The following is a 24,823-nucleotide window of genomic DNA, read 5'->3' as shown; positions in this document are numbered from 1 at the left end:
ATTCTCATGCCTTCCCCACCCCCATCCCTTCCCAGTTCTATGTCTCTGGAGTATCCAGACTTGTAGTTACTCTTCAGTTTCTCCAGGTCAACTTAGCTCATATGCTCGTGAGAAAAAGGCACCTATCTACTCATTAGGAAAAAGCGCCAGTTCCAAGAGAACATAGATTTGACTACAGATAGTCAGAGTTTGGGTGAGCTTTCTAGACAACCACACGGAACTGCTCTGCCCCAGGACAGGTCACATTCTCATCCCTCTTCCCCATCCCCTATCCTAAATGCCCTACAGCTCCTAGGACCTGCAGTGTTCCTTTGCCCAATAATATGTTGTACAACTGCCTGTCAAGGTCCCCTTCGACAGCATACTCCTCTGACCAGGCTTTGGGGACCCTCGGCCTGGGTCGGCCTCCACTCTCCTTGGCCTTCAAAATTATACTTGCTTGATCTAGACTGAACTACCCTCTGGTGATGGGGTCTGAACTTAGAACCACCATGCTTGGCGCTGGCAAAGGGTTGCACAAACGTAAACAGAACCAAAGGAAAGAGGAAAGCGCAAGTCTAAGTGAATGAATGGACGGTTTCGCGGGCTCGCAGCTGGCAGCAGGAGGCGCTGCCCAGAAGTGTGTGCCTTGCCTCTCCGCAGCCGGCGCGCTCTGCCCGCCACCCCTAAAGGGACTCGGCTGGGGCCGCAAGAGGGGAGGCGACCCCAGGTCGATCGCGCCGCCGTCCGGGCCGCGAGAAGGAATCGGCGGGGAGGGGGAGGGGCATGCTGTCTTCTTTCATTCTTCCACGCCAGGGTCTCGGGAATGAAAACTGCCCCCAGCCGGGCCAGAGCGAGGGGATGAAAGGCGGCCCTAAGACCTCTCTAGTCGAGCCTCGTCCCGCCCGGATTTCGGAAACCGGCCTAGCCGGGGGTGTCGCGCCACGCGGCCGCCCGACCGCGGGAGATAGGGGGCAGCGTCGCCCCTCGCGCGGTTGCTCCCGCAGGACGCACACCCGGGCTGGCACTGTCCCATCGCAACGTGACGCCCCGCCCCGTCTCTTGGATCAGAATCTCAAATCCCTTCTAGCATCTTCCCCTCTCTCCGCTGGGCCTTTGGTATGCCCCAGGGGACAGATGTCTTGGGATCTTTAACATTTGGGATGCTGCAAATGCCGAAGTTAAATGAAATACCTCCGGGGAGGGGAGGCCCGGGGGAGCCTTGGGGAGAGGGAAGATGGGCGGGACCAACAGGTCCTGAAGCTGCGCGGAGGGCGCGGGGGGCGCGGGGGCAGGCGCGGGGCGCCCGAGCTCGGTGGGACAGGTAAGGCGGAAACTTAGTGAACGGGACGCGGGAGAACTGGGGGAGATCGAGCCCCTGAACCTCGGTCTTCACCCTCAGCAGAAGGGGTCTTGCAGGGAACGGGGGTAATTTTACCAAGGGGTCGAGAATTCCCGAATTCCTACACGAAAGCCGTTTCCAACGGCTCAACCTTTCTCCTTCGACCCTCTTCCCTAGGCCGGTGGATCTCCTGGCCAGGTTCCGGGAAGCCAGAAAGCAGGCAAACAAAAGGAGCCCAAGTCCCAGGCCTGCCTGGAAGGGGAGGGCGCGGTGGGGGAGGGGCTGGGGGGGGCAGGACAAAGGGGCTTTTTACCGAGAGCCTGGAGGTTTGATTGCAGGGTGCATCCCTGGCTAGCCCGAGTCCCCCTCCCTGGTTTAGCTAGGGTGAACACCTTTCCCAGTGGCCGGAGAGAAGAATGGAGAAAGAAAACAGTAACGGGGGATGGTCTTCCATCATTCTTGCCCAGAGTCCTTGACAATTTCCCGTCCTTTCCCGGCTGTGAGCTCCCGCGGCTGGCCATTGATTTGTTAATTCATTGAGTAAAGTTGTGGGAATGCTGGTGGCTGTACTTTGCTGGGGGGCTGTTGGGGATGTGGTGATGGTAAGGATGAAGGACGTGGTTTTAAAAACCTTGACTCCTAGCCTATCACAGAAATCTAAAGAAGGAACTTCGGGGCAGCGGGGGGGCAGTGGCGTATGATTGGTTACACATCTGTGGAAGAGTTTGGACACGAAAGGTTTTGAAAAGGAGGTTTTCCCCGGGAAGGACTGTCTTCCACCGCGATAGGATTCCAGTGCCGCCCTAGGAAACCTCACGCCCTCGCCTGTCGATGATGGTCTTTCTTGTCGCCAGTGCTCTGGGACTGGGGATCAGAAGTGTCAGCTTCCTGGTTCCTGGAGTTGGGCATTGAGTTCCAAGTTCCAAGCTACCTCCGAAGTGCCCACCTATCTCTTGGTGTTGCCCCCTCCCAACCCCCTCCTTGGCAGGAGGACCGTCAGTGTGTCCGCTGCATTCCAAACCTTAGATTGTGTTTGGGTTGGGGAATGTTGAGTGTGGATTTGGAGTATTTAAAAATGAAGGATCAAGGGCTGGAGAGATGGCTCAGAGGTTAAGAGCACTGCTTGCTCTTCCAAAGGTCCTGAGTTCAATTCCCAGCAACCACATGGTGGCTTACAACCATCTGTAATGAGATCTGGTGCCCTCTTCTGACCTGCAGGGATATGTGCAGACAGAACACTGTATACATAATAAATAAATAAATCTTTAAAAAAAAAAAAAAAAAAAAAAAAAATAAAAAAAAATGAAGGATCAATGCAAGCAGGTTGGTCTGCAGGTCCATTGCTGATCAGGGGCCTGCTACCCATCTTCAGTAGAAGTCTGCTATAGCACTGAGTTTCTGCAGAAAAAGAAAAAGCTTCGAAAAAGCTCCGCTGCCCAGCTGAGCTGCCAGGAGGCTGGGAGCGAAAAGTGAAGCTCTTGTCTCATCAGAGGGTACTGAAGAGTGAGGAAGCTGTCGGGCTTGCCTCTTTGCAGCTTGCATATTTCTTTTTTTTGGGGGGCAGGGAGACTTATGTTCTGCTTGAGGGCGTTTGAATTTGTGATATCACTGTCCTGGCTTCTTCTGCTCAAGTCCATTCTTGAAAAGCTGGTTACAAGTAGCAAGAATCGTTAGTGAGGGCCTGGAGGCTTTTCCTGGAAGATAGCTTCAGGAATTTATGTCCTGGTGTGTACAGGCCTTAACCCGATTTCCATTTCTGTCCTTGAATTCAGGTGGCGTTACCTGAGGCCACAGTTCTTAATTGGGTCCAAACCTTACACCTCAGGCTGTGGTGGCAGCATCAGTATCCGTGGCTTTCCCGTGAAGTCGGGTTCCTACCGCACTGAAGTTATATGTAAATAGTTTCATTCATCCGTTGTTTGAAATGACCGGTTGCTGGGTCCTGTTTAACGTTAATAATGAAGTATGCATGCTGTGACGTTTATGTGGTTTCAGAACTGTACTTCAGCATAATTGGGCTTCATAATTGGTCTATTTTATACATTAAAAAAAACTGAGCTGAGTTAATTCTAGTAACTCCACCACTGTGTCCCCAGTTGGAGCTGGGGGATGGGCCAAGGCAGCCCAAGCCCAGAGTCAACCCCTCACAGACACTGGAAGAGCGTGTAAACCTGTTGGGGGATGGGTAGGGACTGCAGTGTTGTGGAGGACTGGGGGGATGGGGAAGGGTTGTGGGTTCTTTGGGAGGTTCAGGGAGCATGCTCCCCACAGTGGGGAGGGTCTGTCCCCTGTGAGGGCCCCTTGGCCTCCGCTTGGGGAGAGGAGGAGGTGGTCAGCCTGTAGGACTCCGGGGGCTAGCATTGTTTGGAAAGAGGGTGTGTACAGGAATGTGAAGGTATGGGAGGGGGGTTTGTGTATAGAAGGAATGGGGTTGTGGTGAAGGGTGGTGGCAGACTGTGAAAGGGCTCGGCTCCGGAGATGCTTAACAGGCAGCTTCTCTGGCATTTAGGGAGAGTGAGGACAGGGTGTCTTAGGGGCTGGGAGAAGGAAGCAGCTCAGGTGTGTGTTGAGTACCGGGACCTAGGTCCCAGGGATGGAGGATGGAGGTGATGGGACAAAGGCTTGAGAGACGCAGGCCAGCCTGCCATGTATGTCTAGCCTCTGGGGCAGAGGCAACCGTCAGCCTCCGCTCTCGTATTGTGAGCAAGTTTTCATCTGCCTGAGGGTCAGTGGACCGAGAGGCCTGGAAGCCGATGTTTTGCAGGGAACAAGTTCCATGTTTGTGACCTGGTTCCCCGAGTTTGGAGAGTGGGCTAAGGAGTGGAGGTTCCTGCGGCTCTCCTGTGACATAAGGGATGACCAGACTGTACGGGTCAGTGCCCCACAGAGCATTGCTGCGGATTTGTGTCAGTTCCAAATGGGGTGGAATGCTCTTGATGTTGCTGGGATAAGAAGAAGACAGCTTGGTCCTCGCCTCTAGCACCCCAGAGTCTCTGCAGAAGCAATCCTGGCCTGTTTTTGTTGTCCATTTGGTTTTGTTTCTTTTTTAGGTGCTGGGTTTTAAACCCAGGACCTCTGGCTTGTACTCTACCAATGAGTTACATATACTCACAGCTGTCTTTTCCTCCTCCTCCTCCTCCTCCTCCTCCTCCTCCTCCTCCTCCTCCTCCTCCTTTTCTTTAAAATATAGCATCTTGCTCTGTCGCCCAGGCTGGTCTTCAGTCTATGGGTTCATATGATCCTCCTGCCTCAGATCACAAGTAGTTGGGACAACAGGTTGTTACAGGTGCCTGCCACAACCCTCAAGGCTGCCTGAGGCTTTTAAATCCTAATCTGGGAAAACTGAGGCCGTGACCTCCACCTGTGTGTAGGGAAAGCAGTGACCTTGTGTGTCTGCAGATTTTCTGATGATGCTCCCTGCGGACAGTGAATTTTTTACTCTGTTTTTTTTGGGGGGGTGGGATGGGGTGGGGCTTAACATTCCTTAATTTCTAGAAAGAGAAAGTGGGGTACAAGGGTGACCGGGAGAACCATTCAGGACAGAAGGGCGCTGAAGTACTTCAGAGCTCAGCACGCTGTATTAGGGTTCCTTGTGACTATGGAAATCTGACTCTGCTGCCTTCTGGTTCTCTTTCATGGGGAGCCCCCTTTTCCCTGCTCCCCTCAGCCCGGAAGTGCAGAGGCCTAGGAGCTGCCTGCCGGCAACTGCCAGCAGCCGGATTAGTTCAGGGAAGGACTTGCTCACCTGCTCCTCCCCTCTGACTCAAGTCGTAACAAGTAACCTGGTTCCCCTGGCCCGGCAGCCTGGGAGGGACAGCAGGCAGGCAGGCGGGACCCATGAGAGGGAGAGCCAGGCCATCGGCGGTGGCTGGCTGTGGAGAACTTGCTGGAAGCAAGAGCACCAGGGCCTGCTTGTGACCTGAGAGACCCCGGGGTGTTATGAGAGGCACCTCAAACCCCTGATCTGAGAACAGGAGTCTTCCCTGATCTGGACTGAGCTCTGGAGCAGGTGAGAGGGGCGGGGGCGGCGGGGAGGCCAGTCTGTGGATTTGAGCTGTAGGCAGACCGGGGAATGGAGGGAGCCCTGGACAGACATGGCTATCATTCCCCACACCTAAGGTTATATCTGGACTCAGGAGCAATAGGGGGCTGCTAGCGGATTTGGAAATGGGGACCCTGTCTCTGTGAGCAGGCCTAAATTTTCAATAGAGATGAACTGGGGCAGAGGGGACCTGGCTTTAGGGGCATACTTGTGATGGGGAGGATCCCCAGTGACCCCCCTGAGAGAAAATATGCTGGAGTTTCCCTCCCTCCTTCTAAGCCTGCCTTTATCCCTCTGGCTTTGTCTGGGGGTGGCTTTGAGGCGGTGGGCTGCTTCTGGCCTGGCTAGGAGGGTCAGTGGGGCAGAGACTCCTGAGTTGTGGGTGGAGATGTTACCTGAACTGCCTTTATCTAAAGCAAGACCTTCCACCCTAGGCCTGAGCTCTCCTGGGTGGGGCCTGGGCTGCCCCTGTGGATTCTGGGGAAGTTTCCTCACATTGGGGAGCTATGCTATGTGTCTGCCTGGGTGTTATTCTCAGCCTGGTATTGCCCAGAAGGTCCTAATTCAGACCTAGGGGCTGGGAAGGGCTTTAGGCCTGACTGATTTTCGTTATCTTTGTGAGGAAAAGTGGGGTTTAGGAGGCCGGCGACCCTCCTCACTGTCCCAGGAAGCTGCACAGCTGAGCACGGAACCCAAGTCTCTGGGCCTGTGTACTTTGCCCTCGGAGTAGCAAGTGAGCCCAGAGCTGACCCTGCATCCTCTTGGGTGCACAGAGAATACCAGAACCTTGAGAGAGAAGCTGGCAGAGAAGACATGCTAAGCCATCCCTTAGTCTCCAAACGAACCCCCCTGTCTGCAACAGCCTGAGTCCCCCTGAGAGGCCGGGCTGGAGTTATTTCAGCCTTTCAAGGCAACGTCTTAGTGGTTAATAATTAATTAGCAAGTGTGACTAATTGATGGCTTCCCCTCCCATTTACCCCCTCCCTCTGTCCAAAGCAAAAGGCTCCAGGTGGCAGCTGCCAGCTCTGCTAGAGCCTTGGTCCTGCTTCCTAGCTGAAGATGAGCTTGCCTTCTTCTGGGGAGGGTAGGAGGATGCCCCGAGGTGGGAGGAAGGCCCAGCTGCCTGCTTCTCTGGGCTAGAAAGAGTAAGGATCTGAGTGAGACAAATGGACAGCATGAATTAACAATCACCCCTAGCTTCCTGGAAGTACCAGGGGTTGCATGGGCAGTCCTTTAGTGTGTTTGTGAAGGTACCACGCCAACTTTTATTCTTGCCTTCATTCTTCAGACTTGCTCAGAAGATTGAAATTCCAGAGTGCAAAGTACATGTCGGTTTCAGGGCCTTGGTTTTACCCATTGCTGCCCACGGTGCATTGATAAGCTGTGCTGTTTACACAGTCTGTTAAAGCTCTCCTTCCTCACCTGCTCTTTCGGGCTGTCAACAGACACCGGGAACCTGGCTGACCGTAACCCGCTCCTCTCCGCGCTTTGCTTAGCAGTCAGTTCTTCCAAGGACCACCATTCTACTCTGTTGTCTGTCCTGCAGGGACGAAGCCCCCCCCCTCCCCTCCCGACCCCACCCCTGCAGCCCTTGTGCTCTGTGGAGGCAGCAGGATAAGTTCCAGACAGGAACTCTGAAGGACTTTTGGACTCTTGCTCAATGGGCTGACTCAGTGAGGAGGTGGTGGCTGGCCTCTCCTTCCAGACCTCCGCCTGGGCTCCACCCACCCCTCCCCCTCCCTGCTCTAGCCAACAGCTGCCAGCCCTGGCCAGCTGGGATCCCACCGAGGGTGTGGGTTTGGGAAAGCGATAAGAGGTGGTCACAGGTGTTTGGGTAAGTGGTGTGCTGGGCTGTACCTACACCACCAAAGTGCCATCCAGTCATAGGGAGGCAGAGAGGCCGGTGTTTTTCTTTCCATCCTTGGTAACTTGTAGTCGGCTGTTGCCTCCATCCGCTCCCAGCAATCCAATAGACCCTTCCCTCCTTGGGAAGGCTTCTGGGTATTCTGATGGCTTGAGATTTGGGGACAACTCTCTGGCATGGGGTTGCTTCCCCGACCTACAGGTGAATGACCAGGTCCAGACAGCATGGTGCCCAGGTCCTTGCATCCCAGACCGGCCTTGGCTTTGTGCTCACCCCCTAGCCATGTCTTGCAGTGCCTTTAGCCAGTGGGACAGTAGGCCATGCCCCCTACCTCCCATGCTCTCTCGGTGAGGATGGCTATGCCTCATGAAGACACCTTGTCATCTCCGTCCTTTGCCACCCTGTCCCATCTTACCGCTTTTCATCTCCTCTCTTGTTCTTTTTCTGGTTCTTGTCCAGACACCAGTTCAGTTAACCCCTTCGGACCTAGAGGACTTTCTGCGGAGGAGACCTAGTCGGGGGAGCTAGGCTGTGCCCTCAGAATGCCCCCACCCCAGGAAACCTCTGACCCCAGATCATTCCAGAAACACCATCCTCACTTCCACTTCCCCCTCACCCCCAAGCATTGAACCACAGGAGGCTTCACAGAGTGCTTTTGTTGTTATTTTCTCTTGAAAGCTGGGAAAACTCCAGGCCACCTCCACATCCTGGCCCAGGCTGGAACGGGCAGAGCCCCTTCTTCCTCTGTGCCCCCTCCCCCCCGAAATTCATCATGGAGAGTAAGGATGAGGTCAGTGACTCCGACAGTGGCATCATCCTGCAGTCTGGTGAGTGATCCAGGAAATTCCCCTGCCCCGGTCCCCCTGACTCCAGCCTGAGTCCCTGGGCCCCGGGCTAGTTACGCTAAAAACTCCCAAAGGGCTGGGGAAGGAGAGGGTGGAGAGAGAGAGGCTTCTGCTGGGGAAGTGGGGGGACTGGAAGGTCTGGCACCTCAAGGAACTGCAGTTTTCCTTGCTGGAAGGCACTAGCCGGGAGTTTCTGTCCTATCTGGAGCAGGGATCCACCATGTCCAACTTTAGCTCCGGCGATTACCAAGAAATTGAAAACTCTTCTCTAGCTGGTGTTAATGTCCTGTCTCACTGCTAAGCCTGAGCCCGTGGGTCTAGTCTGGCCTGGCTTTGATAGAGGGCAGGAGAGGAGGGGGGAAGACACAGGCCTGACCATGAGCCTCTCCTCGATATGGGTCACCTGGTGGGACGGCTCTCCCTGTAATGCTAACCAACCTTTGGGCAGCCAGGAGACATGATGTTCTGTGGTTGTGACACAGACCACAGCAGCTAGCCTGTAATTTGTGGGCAAGCATGAGACGGCAGGGGTGTGTGCACTCCCAGAGGTGGTCAACAGTGCCCTAGGGATGCCGCCTTGCTTCGGTGTTCCTGAGCAAGTGTCCCTCGTCGTCCCGCAGGCCCGGACAGCCCTGTTTCCCCAATGAAGGAGCTGACCAACGCGGTTCGCAAGCAGCAGAGGGCCCTGGAAGCGAGGCTGGAGGCCTGCTTGGAGGAACTGCGCAGACTATGCCTGAGGGAGGCGGTAAGACCCCTGGAGCCCCTCCCCCTACAGACTTAGGGTTCATCCGAGGAGCCCGGGAGCTATGTTGTAGGGTATTGAGGCCAAGGGGAAGGTCACGTTTTTGAGGGGATTGGAAATCAGACTGAGGTCTGGGCCTGGACTCTCCCTCATGTGGGTTTGACCCGGACACTGGGTAGAGGGGAATTAGAACTGGCAGGGGTTTCCAGTACAGGAAAGGAAGAGATGAGGGGCTGCAGAGGGTCCAAAGAGATGGAAGCACATTTGGAAACTGTGCCTTGGGTCAGGGTAGCCCTCAGGAGGAAGTGGCCAGAGGGAGAGAGCAGAGTGCGCTTCCAGAATGGGAATGAGAAGACAGCTGTGGCATGATGGGATGAGGTAGGGAAGAGATTTCAAAGGTCTCTGGAATGCCAGGTCCATGCCATGTGGAACTAGACGGCAAGTTTAAATGGTTGAACCAGGGTTAAGCAAGCGGAGAGGGGCCTGACTTGACTCTGTTTCCCCCCAGGAGCTGACGGGCACTTTGCCCACAGAGTATCCCCTTAAGCCAGGCGAGAAGGCCCCCAAGGTCCGGCGCAGGATTGGAGCAGCGTACAAGCTGGATGAGTGGGCTCTGCACAGAGAGGTGAGGAGGCTGTGTCAGAGGTGATGGTCGCTGTGCCTCCTCCCCAAAGGCTGACTCCTGAAGCAGCCCAGTGCCCTGGCCATCTCTCCCATCCAGTGTGGGTGCTGGCCGTGTTCATCCGGGGCTTCTCCTCACGGATAGGCCAGCTGGCTCTGAGTAAGCACGCCACCTCAGCAGCTGGAGAGCTGGGAGCTCAAGGGAAGACGCTGGGCTTGGCCCTAGCGGCCAGAGGATTAAGAATACCGATAACCACCACAAAGAAGCAGCGGCCGGGGAGGCTGGGGTAGCACAAGGGCTGTCCTTTCTCAGCCTAGCTGGAAGGAGGTGGGGTGGCTCTGGCGCTAGGTGACCTGCCCCTTGGAGAGATTCCCAAGGGTTGACGTGCTTGGTTCTTTGGGGTCAGGAAGGAAAGTGTCCCACTTAAATCCTCGCCCAGCCCTGCACAGCAGGTAGCTGGGGTGGGACTGTCGCGCTAACTTTTCATAATGACAAGTTGGCTTTGAGCGCCTCCCGCCGCCGCCGCTCCGCCCTACCCCTTTGCTCTATGTCCCTGGACACTGCTGTCTGCTCGGCACCGGGTCGGGGCTGCACGGAATGTTCTTTTCCCCAAACGCCCAGGACTTCTCGGCCCTCACTCCCGACCCCTCTTCCTCAGGACCCCCTGAGCAGCCTGGAGCGCCAGTTGGCTCTGCAGCTTCAGATCACCGAGGCGGCTCGCAGGTTGTGTGCGGAGGAGAACCTCAGCCGGCAGGCTCGCAGGCAGCGGAAGCACGCTGCCCTACAAGAGGAGAAGAAGCTGAGGGAGCTTGAGCGCTGCCTGGGTGATCGGCGGCGGAACAGCGAGCCCCCGCCCACCACTGTGCCCTCCCTGGCCAGAGGTGAGCCCGCTTCACACGGCGCAGCAGCCCTCTACTCCATTTTGCGTTATGCTTCTGGCTATTGCCTGTGTTAAATGTTTCGCATTAGCGCCATCAGGGTACTCCTTCCTGGGTCCACACAGACTCCATCAAGGCATCTCTACCTTGGGAGAGACCTTCTCCAGCCCACTTCCTCCTTCTGCATCTCCTGCATCGTAACCCACTTTTACAAGACTTTCTAGGCAGAAGGCATTTCTCTGCTTGATCGTAACCCAAGGGTTTATACATTCTGGAATATTATCTTCGGGTTAAAGTGCAGTAAACCAAAGGTTTTGCAGTGACGCACTTCCCTCTAGCTGGTCCCCATCCTCCATGCCCAGGTCATCCTTGGGAACCTGTAGTAGACAGCAAAGAGTAATGTGTTCTTCCATGTCATGGCTGATCAGGAAAGCCGGAAGAGCATTAGACTGACCCAGGGCCTAGTGGCCAGACCCTGTTATGCTTCCAGTTGCTCCGGCCCCAATGTAGGACATCATTCTCCCCAAGGCTCTAAGAAAAAAGGCATTCTCCGTCTGCTCCCCATTTCCCAAAGGCCCTGGGTATGGTAATGATAGCTGCTGACTGAGGCATAGTGATCCCCAAGGGCCGCCTCTGTACTTGAAGGCGCCATCAATGATGAGATGTGTCCTGTCCCAGTTGGTCTCAACCCCTGTGGTCCCTCTCCAGCATGTACTGTTCGGAAGCTCTTTTGCCCATAGGTGCTGCCGTTGCCAGGAGCTTCTGCTCAGAGTGGGGTTTGGGGGGGACTGTCACAACTGCTGCCATTGAGACTGGTGACACTCCTTGTTAGAAGTGGGGAAGCAGGCCAGGACCTGCCTGTGGCTCTGGCTTAACCCTGTGTAGGAGGGAGAAGTTGAGGTTCTCAGGGCCTTTAGCCCAGAGAAGATGGAGGTGTGTATAGGAACCGGCTGGCACAGCAAGCGATGTGTTTGGCTCCAGCACGGACCCTGCCCTCCAGACGGGCCTGAGGTTCTGGGTTCTGGTGTCCTGACTTGGGAGCTCAAGAGGAGGTAGTTCTGGACTGGTCATTCCTGTTCTGTGGCTCCTCTGTCACTGTGCTCGCCTGGAAAGGAGGAAGTAGAGAGAGATTAATAATTAGTTTGAGGCTAGAGGGTGTTTTCAATTAAAAAGGAAAAATAAGCAAACAAACTCCAAAAAAAAAAAATCAAAACGAAACCCCACCCACCCTCTTTACACACAAGGGTTATTCAATTTGAGAAAGTAATTAGCCAGCTGAGGGTAATTAGTCAGTTCTCTGCAGGTGGCAAGGAGCAGTCAGGTGTTGAGCTAATTTTGAGAAGAGTGAGCCTGAGAATCACCCCCTGAACTCCTAATGCAATGGGGTGCTCAGTATGTGTTTATTGATTGACGGTGTCAGTCTTGAGCAACACTGTCTAATAGGAACTCAATGATGACGGAAATGCTGTGCTGTCCATCTCCTGCATGTCACTACCGAGCATTTGATCTGTGCCCCGGGTGACGGAGGAACTGAATTTTTAATTTGAATTAGTGGTGGCACACACCTTTAATCCCAGCACTCGGGAGGCAGAGGCAGGTGGATCTCTGTGAGTTCGAGGCCAGCCTGGTCTACAGAGTGAGATCCAGGACAGGCACCAAAACTAAATGGAGAAACCCTGTCTCGGAAAAAAAAAAAAAAAATTAGTGTAGCCTCATGTATGGTTTGGTTTGTCAGGCAGTGTAACTTGGTAAGTATGGTCTTGTAGTGACATCTCTGCCTGGGGTATTCTGCCAGGACTGCCGGAGGAGAATTGTGGTAGACAGAGAGCAGGACAAGGGTGGAGACAGGGAGCATCTCAGGAGCCACTGGTGTTTGGCAGCTGGTCCTCCCAGTTTCCACCCCGCAATGCCAGCGTGTCTGGAGACTTTCCTCATAGCATTTCACCTTCTGACGCACCAAACCGATAGTGTTGTTTATATGAGGATTAGAGGCAATGGGGACCGGTGTCTTCCCAGACCTTTGCATCCTAACCAACGCCTACAATTTGAACCCACATTGACCTAGTGGGCTGCGAGAGTAACACTTGGGTAATTTTTTTCAACTTGACAATTTTCAAAAAATAAAATACTTTGTTCTTAAAATTTTTGTCGAAGACCCGAAACAGAGAACCAGAATTCAGTAAGAGGGCTTCTTTTCCCTGGACCTAAAGCCAAGGTCAGCTGTCGGTTCTGCAGAGCTTCGGCTGGCTTCTCAGCCGCCTAGCCGCAAAGCCACAGACGATAAGAATTGCTATAGGTAAAGTTGATGTTTGGTTTTAGTTACAGATCGTAGATTGGCAATTTTCTCCATAAAGATCTGGAGAGCAAATATTTTAGACTCTATGGGTTATACAGTCCCTTATCACAGCCAACTCTGCCATGTCAATGCTGAAGCAGGGACATCACGGATTGGTGGTTGTGTCTCAATATGACTTCACTGGTGAAGTCGGCCCGTGGACTGGATTTGGTCTGTGGGCCGAAGTTTACCAGCCTTTCTTTTCTTTTTTTTTTTTTTGGTTTTTCGAGACAGGGTTTCTCTGTGTAGCTTTGCGCCTTTCCTGGAACTCACTTGGTAGCCCAGGCTGGCCTCGAACTCACAGAGATCCACCTGGCTCTGCCTCCCGAGTGCTGGGATTAAAGGCGTGCGCCACCACCGCCCAGCTTTACCAGCCTTTCTTAATGAAAGATTTTGGCTGCTCATAATTAAATTGTGGGATTGGATTCCAAAGTTAATACTATTATCACGTTCACGTTATGAAATAGAACTTTAGGAAAAATCATCTGACAGAATGTAGACATTATGCTTTAGTGAGGTGTACGACGATAATATAACTAGCTAACTTGGATGAACAATGGCTATTTCATGTTATCCAAAGGCAAAACCCTCAAAATGTCAGATGAAGTTGATATTTATTAATGTCAATTACATAAACGGACAATAACTTGATTGAAATATAAAATTTAACACTGTCTTAAAAAAAAAAAGATTTCAAGATGGTTGAGACAGTTTGCTCTTCTTCGAACTTTCTGGTAATGACCTGTGCCGGCTGACGGGAGAGCTGATCAGGGAACGAGGCTTACTTAGAGCAGAGGCTCTAGCCAGACTGGCCGGGTGTGAATTCTTCAGCAGCAGCCACCTTTTTGGTGGATTGACCCAAACCTCCTTGCTGGGCTAAGACTCCGTTTCCTCTGTTACATGGAGATGGTAGTATTTACCTTAGCTGTTACGGGTTTTACATGAATGAGTGTATGCAACATGTTCAGGAAGTATTGGCACAGTAGAAACATTAGCCATGATTAATGTTTTCTCATCTTCATTTTCAAATAGTTGAAAATGTTTCTGGGTTCCGTCTGAGTCACTCAGAGTTAGCCTTAAACTCCAGAGCATTACATCTGTTCCTGGGCAAAACCTGAAATAAGACTCCTCCCAATTTCCTGAGTGACAACTGCTGTTGTTTCACACGGAACTGCCGTGCTCCGTCTCCCTCAGGCGACATCCACAGCATCAGCAGACGACTCTCCTGATGGCCGGCTGGCCAGACCCTGTCCTAAGTTGGCCTCATGGTCCCCACAGCCCCTCCCACCCCCACTGCTCTCGTGGGTACTACAGGAATTCTTCTGTGTCAGACCCTGGAGATGAGTTGCCCTGGTGATGTTTGAAGATTACAGACACCCCGGCAGAACGCTCTTCATCCTAAGAGCCTTCTAAAAGGGCTTTCCATCTTTCCCTTTATCCCCAGGAAGTCCTGCTCTTGTTGGCTGATGGGAAGTCTGTGGTCCAGAGCCTTGAAATGGCTTACTCAGGGTTGCGTGGTTCAGGATAGAGCAGGATTAGCCTCACCTTTCCTGCCTCCCAGACCCTAGTTTGTGAACCCTTTTTACCTCTAAGTAACAAGTTCTGAACACATGCTTTAGTGCGTGGCGGGTATTTCCTGGGGGGGTTCAGCGGCTCTCCTGGCTGCAGAGGAATTGGGCTGCTGAACTCTGGGCTGATCGTCTCACTTCTCTTCCCTCCCCTCTGATGTTGCAGAGCTCAGCGCCTCTGATGATAGCTCCCTGTCGGATGCGCTGCTCCTGGAGGAAGGTGAGCTGGGAAGTCTGGGGACGCAGTCAAGACTGCGGGGATTTGCAGTTTGCTAGCGAGGACTCCCCGTAGGACTGGAGAGTTTAGGGTGCTGATGAAGGCTGGGGTCCCAGCTAAGGGTCTGTCTCAGACTGATGTCAGTTTCTGTGTGTCCGGCGGGCACGTGCCCCGTTTGAGGGTGGGGGATGTGCTGAGCGCCTCTTTCAATGGATCCTTTTGATGAGGAAGGGAAAGATGAGCTCTAGCCTGGCCCGTTAGCCCCGGGTGTCTCTGCTTCACTCAGAGGCTATATTTCGGAGCCAGTTAGAGCCAATTAGTGGTCTACTCAAAATCATTGCCGTGGTTGAGAAGAAGGTAGAGCTGGAGAGGAAGTACACGTCTGTGGAGTGAGGACCTTGTTTAAAAGTATTGAGGGTCAGAGTGGACTAAGAAGGCAATGCGGGTGTGCCCAGGGTGTGCCCAGGCCAATAAGGAAATGGGGCACCTAGGTGCAGCAGAAACCAGAAAACTAGCTCGCTGCAGACAGGCACCGTGAGTGCTGTCTAGAAATGTTAGAAAGTGGAGTAGAGAGAATCAGGAAAGAGGCAGGTGTAAAATTAAGGCGGGGCTGGGTGGAAGGGAGGGAGTCCTAAAGAAAAATAAAACAGCTTTTCTTATCTGGGATTGGGGCTATGGCCTGGAGCAGTAAGTCAGGGCATTGAGGAGCGAGAGCAAGGCACAGGCTGTGGAGGTTCTGGCTGAGCCGGTTTTCCCCAGCCGCTGCCTTTCCTACCCCTGCAGAAGATTCCAAAGCGCCAAAACCTGCCCCAGAGTCCCCGGCACCACCTTCACGGCCGCTCCCACCCCAGAGCCTTGAGGGCCTGCAGCCAACAGGACCTGAGTCTGGCGGCCTGGAACGGGCCCCGATCCAAAACAGTCCGTGGAAGGAGACCAGCCTGGACCACCCCTATGAGAAGCCTAGGAAGTCTTCAGAGCTCAGTAGCGAGTCCAGGTCAGGCTGGGGAGGAAGGGGGTAGGGGAGAGCCCAGAACAGGTGGGAAGTGGCCCAGACTGGGGATGTGGATGGAGGAACGTGCAGGTGATCACTCTCCTTAGCTGTGTGATGCCAGAGGTGTGAGAACTGGTAGCTCTTGGGAATGCTGACACTTTGTACCACTCCCTTTGGGGCCCTCTGCCTTGTGAGCCTTTAAATTAGTGATTTTCAACCTGTGGGGTCCCTAACCCTTGGGTGGAGAACAACTCTTTCACAGGGGTCACCCAAGACCATCAGAAAACACAGATATTTATGTTACAATTCACAACAGTAGCAAAATTATAGCTATAAAGTAGCAACGAAGTAATCTTATGGCTGGGGGATCCCCACAGCATTAGGAAGGTTGAGAACCACAGCTCTAAATAAAGACATTGCTGTCGCTGACTTATCCAATCCCTTCACAGCAGCCCGGCCACCACTCCTCAGGACCAGCCTAGCACCTCCAGCCTGTGGCTGCTGGATCCTGCCTCCTGCCATGTGGTCCCCGTCCGAAATGTTCCTGGCCAGCGGCAGGGCCGCACCAGTGCCCCAGCTACCCCTGAGATGCAGGGCCGGAGGGGCCAGTCGCAGTCTCTGAGGTGAGAAGGCTGCCCTAGAGGTGCAGGGGATAGCCCATTCCTATCCCAAGCTACACAGGTACCGCTGAGACACCCTGGGTGGCACATGGCTAGCGCCTTGGGTGCTCCTTTGCATCCCTCCCTGGGGTGCCTCTCCGAAGAGGTGGAGGCTGCTCTTCCACAGAGTCCAAAGCATTTCGTTCACGAAGGAAGCATTCCTTGACCTGGGCTTTCCAACCTTGTCCTGTTTTCTTGCACTGACGAATATTGGTTTATTGTTGGCCGCTGGCAGTGTGTAGTTCCCTCTTCCAATTGATGTACAGTTGGTTCTCATTATTCACGGTAGTTGTGTTCTGCAACATTGCTATAAACACACAATTTCCTATAGCAGTGGTTCTCAACCTGTGGGTCTCAACCCCTTTGGGGATCAGATGACCCTTTCACAGGGGTCGCCTAAGACCACCGGAAAACACAGATATTTACATTACAGTTCGTAATAGTAGCAAAATTAGAGTTACAAAGTAGCAGCAAAAGTAATTTTATGGTGTGTGGGGGGGTCCACCACAACATGAGGAACCATATTAACCGTCACAGCATTAGGGAGGTTGAGAACCACAGTCCTATAGGGAAATACAAGTTTTGGTGACAGTGTTGCTTATTAACTGAGTAGTGTATATATCCTTATTGAACATGAGTTTCTGTTTAAGGACAGTTTCTGTTTAAGGATACTTAATATATCTGTGGCTTCATTAACACTGAACTCACTGAACTTCCTTAACTAACGCATGTAACTTAGTCCGAATGAAGCCGATCCAGCAGTCTTACTTTCTCTACAAGACACTTCACAGCACTCTTGTGCTTCGAAACTGCAGGGGGCACTTCAGCATCACCTGTGGGGCCATTTTAAATATCAAGTAGCCAGAGGCAGGCGGATCTCTGTGAGTTCTAGGCCAGCCTGGTCTACAGAACTAGGTCCAGGATAGCCAGGGCTACACTGAGAGACCCTTTCTCAAAACAAGAAAGCAAGCAAACAAAAAAAAAAATGATCAAGTCACCCCCTCCAAGGTACACTAAGTAATACCGCAGGACACCTAAAGGATGAACTACGACGACAGCGGCATGCGGACTCCTATTTAGTTCTGTTTCTTTGTGGGGCAGAGCTGGGGGAGGAACTGAGGGCCGCGTGAGTGATGGAGAAGCTTTCTTACATGCCCTCAGCTGTGTTTTGTTATTGTTGTTGTTTGTTTGTTTGTAGATAAGGTTTCCCTATGTAGTCTAGACTGGCCTGGAATTCACCATCCCCCTGCCTCAGCCTCCTTGGTGCTGTACCTCTGTGCCACCACAGGACACTCAGCACTTGGTTTTTGTTTGGCCTCTGCTGGTGATGCGTATGTAAAGCAATCCGAGTTCTTCGGTGTATCAAGTGACCATGAGCATGTGTGAGTTACTTTTCTCCTTCGATACTGGGACAAAACACTCGGCAAAAACACTCAAGGAAGGAGGCTTTATTTTGGTTCACAGTTTGAGATGCTGTCCACTATGTAGGGAAGGCGTGGTGGCAGGAGGGTGAGGTGACTGTCACCCTGCATCTTTGGTCAGGAAGCAGAGAGAGAGGAGTGCTGGGTCCCAGCTCACTCTCAGTCTTTGTTTGTTTGTTTGTTTGTTTGTTTGTTTGTTTGTTTGTTTTCCTGGAACTCACTCTGTAGACCAGGCTAGCTTCGAACTCAGAGATCTGCCTGCCTCTGCCTCCTGAGTGCCAGGATTAAAGGTGTGCGCCACAGCTCAACAACTCACAGTCCTTTAATTCAGCCCAGGATCCACCCATATTTAGGGTGGATCTTCTCACTTCAACTAACCCAGTGTAGACACTCCCTCACAGACATACTGAGGTTTGTCTTGTAGATGATTCTAGATCCTGTCAAGTTGACAAGCTTGGCCATTGTGAAAACGCTGTGTATATTGGCTTTGGAATTAGCAGATCAATTTTAGCAAGTAGGTGAATTATCTGGCAAATCTGAAACCTGTGAATAACGAAAATCAACTGTGTGTTTCTTTACAGCCCCCGATACCCGGTAATAGTTTCAGTCAGTGAGGTATGAAAGGTGGCGTTAGCCATGCCTGCCTGGTGCCACCAAAGCCTCTTCAATTTGCGTATCAGGTAGCCCTGGACGAGTTCAACAGCTGTAAAGCCAAATTTATTTTATATGGTACCTGCCGCCAAGGTCATTTTATAAACAATGTCTGTGTGCAAATTTTTTAAAGGGCAACCCAGCCCCATGCCCGGTATATAAGCAGGGCAGGGGCTCGATTTTTAGCCCCTGCGGGATCCTGCATTACATGCACCCGCCCTTTGGAACACATGAAAGCTTTTCACATTTACATTAGGTGCTTGACAGTGTCTAACCAGAGTCGGAATGAAATGCTACTGAACATTGCCTGCCCTAGCTGGCTGAGCAGTGTGACATGGATGTAGCAGAATGTTGGCCCTTCTCAGCTGTGGACTGAGTCAACCGAGAAACCAAAATACTATAAAAATCACATATGTACCGAACACGTACAGATTCTTTTTGCAGGGCTGGGGATTGGACATAGGATGCCATGCATGCTAAGCAAGTGTCCTTACCTCTGAGCCACGTTCCCTGTCCATCAGATTTTTTTGTTTGGTTGGTTGGTTTGGTTTTGTTTTTCGAGACAGGGTTTCTCTGTGTAGCTTTGGAGCCTGTCCTGGGACTCGCTTTGTAGAACAGGCTGGCCTCGAACTCACAGAGATCCGCCTGCCTTTGCCTCCCGAGTGCTGGGATTAAAGGCGTGCGCCACTGCCGCCGCCGCCGCCGCCGCCGCCGCCGCCGCCGCCGCCGCCACCACCACCACCACCACCACCACCACCACCACCACCACCACCACCACCACCTGGCTGTCCATCAGATTCTTGTCACTATTCCTAAATAGTACAATATGTGAACTAGTTACATAGCATTTACACTGTATTAGGAATTGTAAGCACTCCAGAGATGATTTAAAGGCCACAGGATGTATTGTGTGTAATACTTAACCTATTTTGTGAAAGGGACTTGTGACCTGGATTTTGTGGCTCAGGCCAGCACTCGTGGAATCAGTTTATCCTGACGTGGAAAATGCTAGAAGGAATCACTTGTGTGTGAATGGAGCAGGAGCAGTATAGCAATACAGCATGCAGGGAGGGAATGTATTACCTCTGCATATTAGGACAAGACTGAGGAGGAGTCTGACCAGAGTAAGACCTAGCACATGCTCACTGCCCTGGCCTCCAAGGTCATAACTCATCACTCCAGTGTGGCTCCTCTCCAGCTCAATGCTTTCCTGCTTTCCTCTTCAGGGTGGACTCCTTCCGAACAGGCGTGGAAGGCCGAGGTCGGAGTGCCTTTCCCCGCCGCCGCCCCACTCACTACACGGTCACCGTGCCAGACTCGTGCTTCACGCCCAGCAAACCCCCGCTGCCACACCCTGCCTGCCACTCTTGCTCTGAAGACAGCGGCTCTGACGTCTCCAGCATCTCCCACCCCACCTCACCCGGCAGCAGCAGCCCAGACATCTCCTTTCTGCGGCCCCTCTGTCCCCCTGAGCCACCTCGCCATCGTGGGGCCTGGGGCCCGGCCTGCGGCAGAGAGCTGGCCACTCACTACCCTAAACTGCTGCTGCCCGCTGGTTACTTCCCCACGGGGCGCTATGTGATGGTGGCCGAGGGCCACCTGCCACCGGGCGAGTGGGAGCTGTGTCGCGCAGCGCTGAGTGCTGCCTACGACGAGGAGGGTGCTCCCCTGCGCTACCAGCGCCTGGTGCCCTCCCACAGCCGCATCGTGCGCACGCCCTCGCTGAAGGACAGCCCTGCGGGCAGGGGACTCAGCAAGGCAGCCGTCTCCGAGGAGCTCAAGTGGTGGCACGAGCGGGCACGTCTCCGGAGCAGCCGCCCCCACTCGCTCGACCGCCAAGGGGCTTTCCGTGTCAGGAGCCTGCCTCCCGGGAGGGAGAGCTTCGGGCGGGCCTCGGGACCCCGGACACAGGTACAGCTTCCCTTGGGGGAAGACAGTGGGTCAGCAGACTTCTGGCTCAGTGATCCCCAGTTAGGAAAATTAGGGCCCCCCAAAAGTATTTCCTCTTGGCTTTAGAAGGCACGACTGACTTCCCTGGGCATGGCTCTTGCTTGTGGCTACTGTGTCTAGTGTCTCCTAGTGAAAGAGCAACCTTACCAGTGTGCCCTGGTAGAGATCATCCACATAGATAGCGGGGGGAGATTTTTTTTTTTCCCCTAACGGCTTCACAGATGATCCACAAAACAGATAAACTTCCTCATAACCAAATGTGCAACCCTAATTAACCCCTGGAATTTCCTGACTCGAGGGCCCGGGGCAAAGGGAGAATCTGGAAGATGGGTTTGCGGAAAGCAACTCAGTGCTGCCAGGCTGAGAAACAGATGGTCTCATAGTTAACAGCTAGACGACCAGGAGGATCTAATCCCAGGGCCGCTTCTTATAAGTTCTCTGCTCCTGTGGGGTGCTTAACTCGTAGGTTTCCCTTCCTTACCCACCTCTAAAGGATAGGTATAGTAAGTGACCCCTCTCAGGGTGGGTGAGAGGCTAAAATGATTAAGTGATAATGTTGTCACCCAGGCTCCCGGAGGCCAGGGGGTAGGTTGTGGTGGTAGTATGTAGGATTAAGATCACTCTGACTTCGGGTAGGGGTGCAGCCTTGGTTCCTGTAAGCCCCGTTTCTTCTTTCTGGGAGTGAGGAGAGCAGGCATGAATCCTTCCTTTATTCTCCCTCCATGATTCAGAAGGCTATGCAGGGGACACGCTCTAGAAGTTACCAACAGGCTGCTCCTTTGAGACCCCAGATTCCCAGCAGCCCAGCTGCATCATCCTCCCCTCCCCCCAGGTCCTTTGGGCGGTTTGCAGCTGCAATCCCTGGCTGGGCAGCACCCTGGCCCAGTCCCAGGCTGCACACCCTTTCAGCTGACGTGCTTTTCCCTTCCTGCGAGCTTGGACCTGTCTTTGGTCTAGGCTTAGCCCATCCCAACCTGTCAGACAGGGACGGTGATGAGACATGAGTCCAGGAAAGGTGGGGAAGAAGGTCAGGGTGCCCGTCACACCCCAGAGAACCTGGAGTGGTAAACAGAAGAGGGGGGGGGTGGTACCTGGGAGCGTCATTCCTGGGGAGGGCGGGAGCCGACCACCGGGGCTTCACAATGGACGGTCTATGCCTTTAAGCAAAAGCAGTGGTGTGAGTGGGCTCACAGTGCTGACATTTCCGCCCAGTTTGCTCATCCGCCTCTCCTTTCTCCCTGCCTGTGACAGGTGCCCCCAGTGTGTGTACTCCGGAGGTCGCCAGACGGGGCTCCCATGCAAGTCTTTGTGCCTGAGAACGGAGAGATCATCAGCCAGGTGTAACGACTCTGCAAGCCTTGGCCACGACCGGGAAAGACTTTTATATTGGAGCTGGGGGTTGAGACCCTCACCCTTAAGTGCTTCTTTCGGCTCTCCTACCCTCATCGCCGGCCGATGACTCAGAGCTGAGACCTTTCTTTTTTACACGAGTGTTTTCCAGAAGCCCTGACGTGAGGACTTATATCTGTGATTTGTTGTCTTCAAGGTTCCGATAATATGATTATATACTTCATCCCCCAGAGTCTGGCCTTTTGGACTTAAGGTCTCGCTGGGCTAGTTGACAGCAATTGTCTTCTTATGCAGGACAAGTGGCATCGAGGGCCTCGTGGGGTTCCCCGGATGCTCTGTGCCTTCTTTCTGAGGTTCTTACCTGCTGGAGGCGGGAGGCGGTACACACGCAACAAGGACTCTTCTTCCCTTGTTTCCGAGATCTCTGGGTACCACTCGCTGGGCAGGGCTCTCCTCTCCCCTTTATGTGCTCTATGATGCACACCACTCAGCGGCAGGACACGGCAGTATGTCCTGGTGGAGCCTTGTCTTCCCGCCATTTTCCTGACTCCACGGGTCTCAGTTAGCAGCCCTCAGCACTGTTCTGTCTCCATACCCTGGAGCTCCCAGACCACTGAACCTGGAGTTGGAGGCTAACACTAGACTCTCCAATCAGGGGCCTGGGCTAGGGGGCTGGTGGGTGGGAAACACCTCATCCTTCACAGCCACTTCTGGGCGTTGTGAGACTGGGCTGGCGGCCAACTATGCCCGCTAAAATCTTCATAGTCTTCGACACCAGCACCTTGAAAATTATATATATATAAAGTGTCATTCTGTGGCGTGTTTGAGGTGTGAGGAGGCAGTTACTGCCCCTTCCATTTTCTCCCCAGCCAGCTTCTGCTCTGAGAAAAATCCTTGTTTGTTCACCCCTGGAGAAGCTCACTGATGACTCCTGATGGGGTGTTGGATTGTCTTAGACGACATGAACGAATTGTCCCAGGTTCCCAGACCAGGCAAGCCAGGAAGCTGCCTGCGTTTAGACTTCCCGCACGCTTAACCTTCTAATCCTTAGGCCTCCTTTGCTGCCTGGGCAGATGCCCAGGTCAGCATCTTGCCTAGGAGCAACTAGGAAGGTTAGCGATGTGATTGTGTGTGGCCTTCTTCCCTTGAGCTCGCCCCCAGTTCTTCCCTGGACTGGAAAAACACTGATCCCGACTCCAATGGTCTGTTTCTCCTGCTGGAGAGAAAACAGTGTGGCCCCATGGCACTGGGGTTGGGGGAGGGGCAGTGTTAGGAATTTGGGAGGCTAGAGGGGGCTTGAGGGGGTGCACAGGGCATTTCTGTCACTGTGTTCTTACTCCATCCTCTGGTGTCTCAGCTCCACTCTCCACATTGTGTTTGAATGCCCTGCTTTGGTTTGTCTGGCTTCTGAGCCCCTTCCCTAGTCTAGAGATGCCCCCCTCACACACCCCCGCTCCCAGTATGTGCTCTGGATCCCTAAGTGCCTTAGATCCTAGTCACAGAGCTGAGGGACCTGTGAACGCTGGTCCCTTCCCACACCTGAGCATCCTTCACATTAACTTATTGGTCTTACCTAACAGCTGTTTCGTGTGTTCGCACAGTGGTGGTGCCCGCAGCTGCAGGGCGGAAACCATGCAACACTGTGCCAGATACTTCAATAAAGTCCGATTGGCCCAGATGACGATGAAGGATTTTGTGTGTTTGTGTTGAGTTTTCTGAACAAAGGCTGTGCGCGGCTCCCTGAGGTGTTTGGCTGACCATTCCAACTCTGGCCATGTCCCTAGGGAGCAGGTGGGGTGGCCGAGGGGGACCCAAGCTGCTTCTCTGACCAAAGGGAATCCTCCACTGCTCCTTGAGGTCTCCAGGGCCCGAGAGCTGTGCTTTGGGAATCACTTCCTCCAGAGAGATCAGACTTTGGGGACAGCCTCACCTCTGATTTCAAATGGCCCGAGCCAAGCAGTGGTTAAAGGCTTGTGAGAAGCTGTGACTGGAAAAACAGGCTTTCCTTGGGTAAGGAGGGGTTGTCCATAACCCCTTCTGTGTTCCCACAAAGAGCCCACAGCGCCTCCCTCCACCGTGGTGTGGGTGGGGGTGGGGGATGGGAGACTGCAGCTTTCACTGCTGCCCTGTAGGGGGTGCTCAGGATCTGGGAGCCCAGCGGCCCCTAGGACTGCAGCTTCTGGAGAAGCTTGTGGCCTGAGTCTGAGGTAGTGTGTGTCAGGTAAAGGGGTCTCTGTTTTGCCTGCCCCTCTCCACAGTTAAGGAAGAGGTAGGTCACAAAGGGTCAGGCAGATGGCTATGCAGCGGCCCTGCCCTGGGTGCCCAGCCCAAGGGACTGTGGGGATCTGACCTTGAAGGACCTGGTTTCATTAGGCCTGGGGTCACTCCATGCTAGGGGTCGGGCAGGGAGGGAAGATAGTTCCAGAGCCTCTAGAGAGAAGTTGGGGGCATCCTTATCTGAGACCTGAACATCAATTTAATTATTAGCTGTGGGCACTAGGGACTTGATTTTGGATTTAACTTACTTTGTGGTGAGTTTGAACTTTATTTTGCTGTGTTGGGGATGGGGCCCAGAGTTTCTTTCATACGTGTCAGGTAAGTATTTGATTTTCTATTTTAGCTGCTCGTTATCTGTTAGTTCAAGGAAATATATTTTTAGATTTTTTTTTTTTTAATATGTATGGGTGTTTTGTCTGTATGTGAACTGTGTGTGTGTGCAGTACCCACGTCAGCGGGAAGAGCGCATCCGATTCCCTGGAACTGGATTTACTCTGAGCTACCAGGAGGGCGCTGGTCATGGAACCTGGGTTTTCCAGAAGAGCAGCCAACACTCTTAACTGTTGGACCATCTCTCCAGCCCCCCACCCCCCACCCCCCAACTCCAGGAAAAAACTTAACCCAATGCCAGAGGATTCTGCTGTGATAATCTGTCCAGGAGGTCAGGCAGGTTGAAGTGGGAGGGGCAAAAAGGGGGGGAATAGAGAAGTTTCAAGCAGCCAGCCATGAACTGTACCAGTGTGAGGACCTGGTTTGGGCAGCAGTTCCTTTCTGTCCACAGGCTAGTTCTGCTGGGCCATGTCTGGGAGGGGCAGGCGGGTGTGGAGCGCTTAGCTCCCCTACCAGAGGACAGAATGGGGTGATGAACCCCAGGGAATGCCTCTCTGCTCAGAGCAGCTTCAGGATTTGACCTTAAGACACCCAGTGCCATGGATGGAAACACCCCTGGGAGCCAGCTTGAGTCTGAGATCGCTGCAGGGGAGATCTTTGGATGGAGGATGCTTGCACAAGCCAGGAGGAAACAGGGCCCTTCAGGGGGTTGGTCACCTCCCCTTGAGGGAGCAGATAAAATGGGAAGCTGACAAAGGGC

The 24,823-nt window shown here is 53.3% G+C and overlaps 1 protein-coding gene across 1 annotated transcript; it reads left to right on the top strand.

Moving 5' to 3' along the window:
* The first annotated feature begins 1,127 nt into the window (after nucleotides 1-1,127).
* Nucleotides 1,128-23,134, top strand: Inava (innate immunity activator). Its single transcript, XM_052737072.1, has 10 exons — nucleotides 1,128-1,303; nucleotides 7,906-8,054; nucleotides 8,693-8,817; nucleotides 9,323-9,439; nucleotides 10,095-10,317; nucleotides 14,384-14,437; nucleotides 15,218-15,428; nucleotides 15,875-16,048; nucleotides 19,383-20,067; nucleotides 21,358-23,134. The coding sequence occupies exons 1-10, from the start codon at nucleotides 1,143-1,145 to the stop codon at nucleotides 21,448-21,450; spliced, it is 1,992 nt and encodes a 663-aa protein (XP_052593032.1). The 5' UTR covers nucleotides 1,128-1,142; the 3' UTR covers nucleotides 21,451-23,134.
* Nucleotides 23,135-24,823: the final 1,689 nt, after the last annotated feature.

The sequence above is a fragment of the Peromyscus californicus genome, unplaced genomic scaffold (genome assembly GCF_007827085.1).
Source record: "Peromyscus californicus insignis strain IS unplaced genomic scaffold, ASM782708v3 Scaffold_14__1_contigs__length_90479793_seg_2, whole genome shotgun sequence".
NCBI classification, from domain to species: domain Eukaryota; kingdom Metazoa; phylum Chordata; class Mammalia; order Rodentia; family Cricetidae; genus Peromyscus; species Peromyscus californicus.
This window is presented reverse-complemented; position numbering and strand designations above follow the sequence as displayed.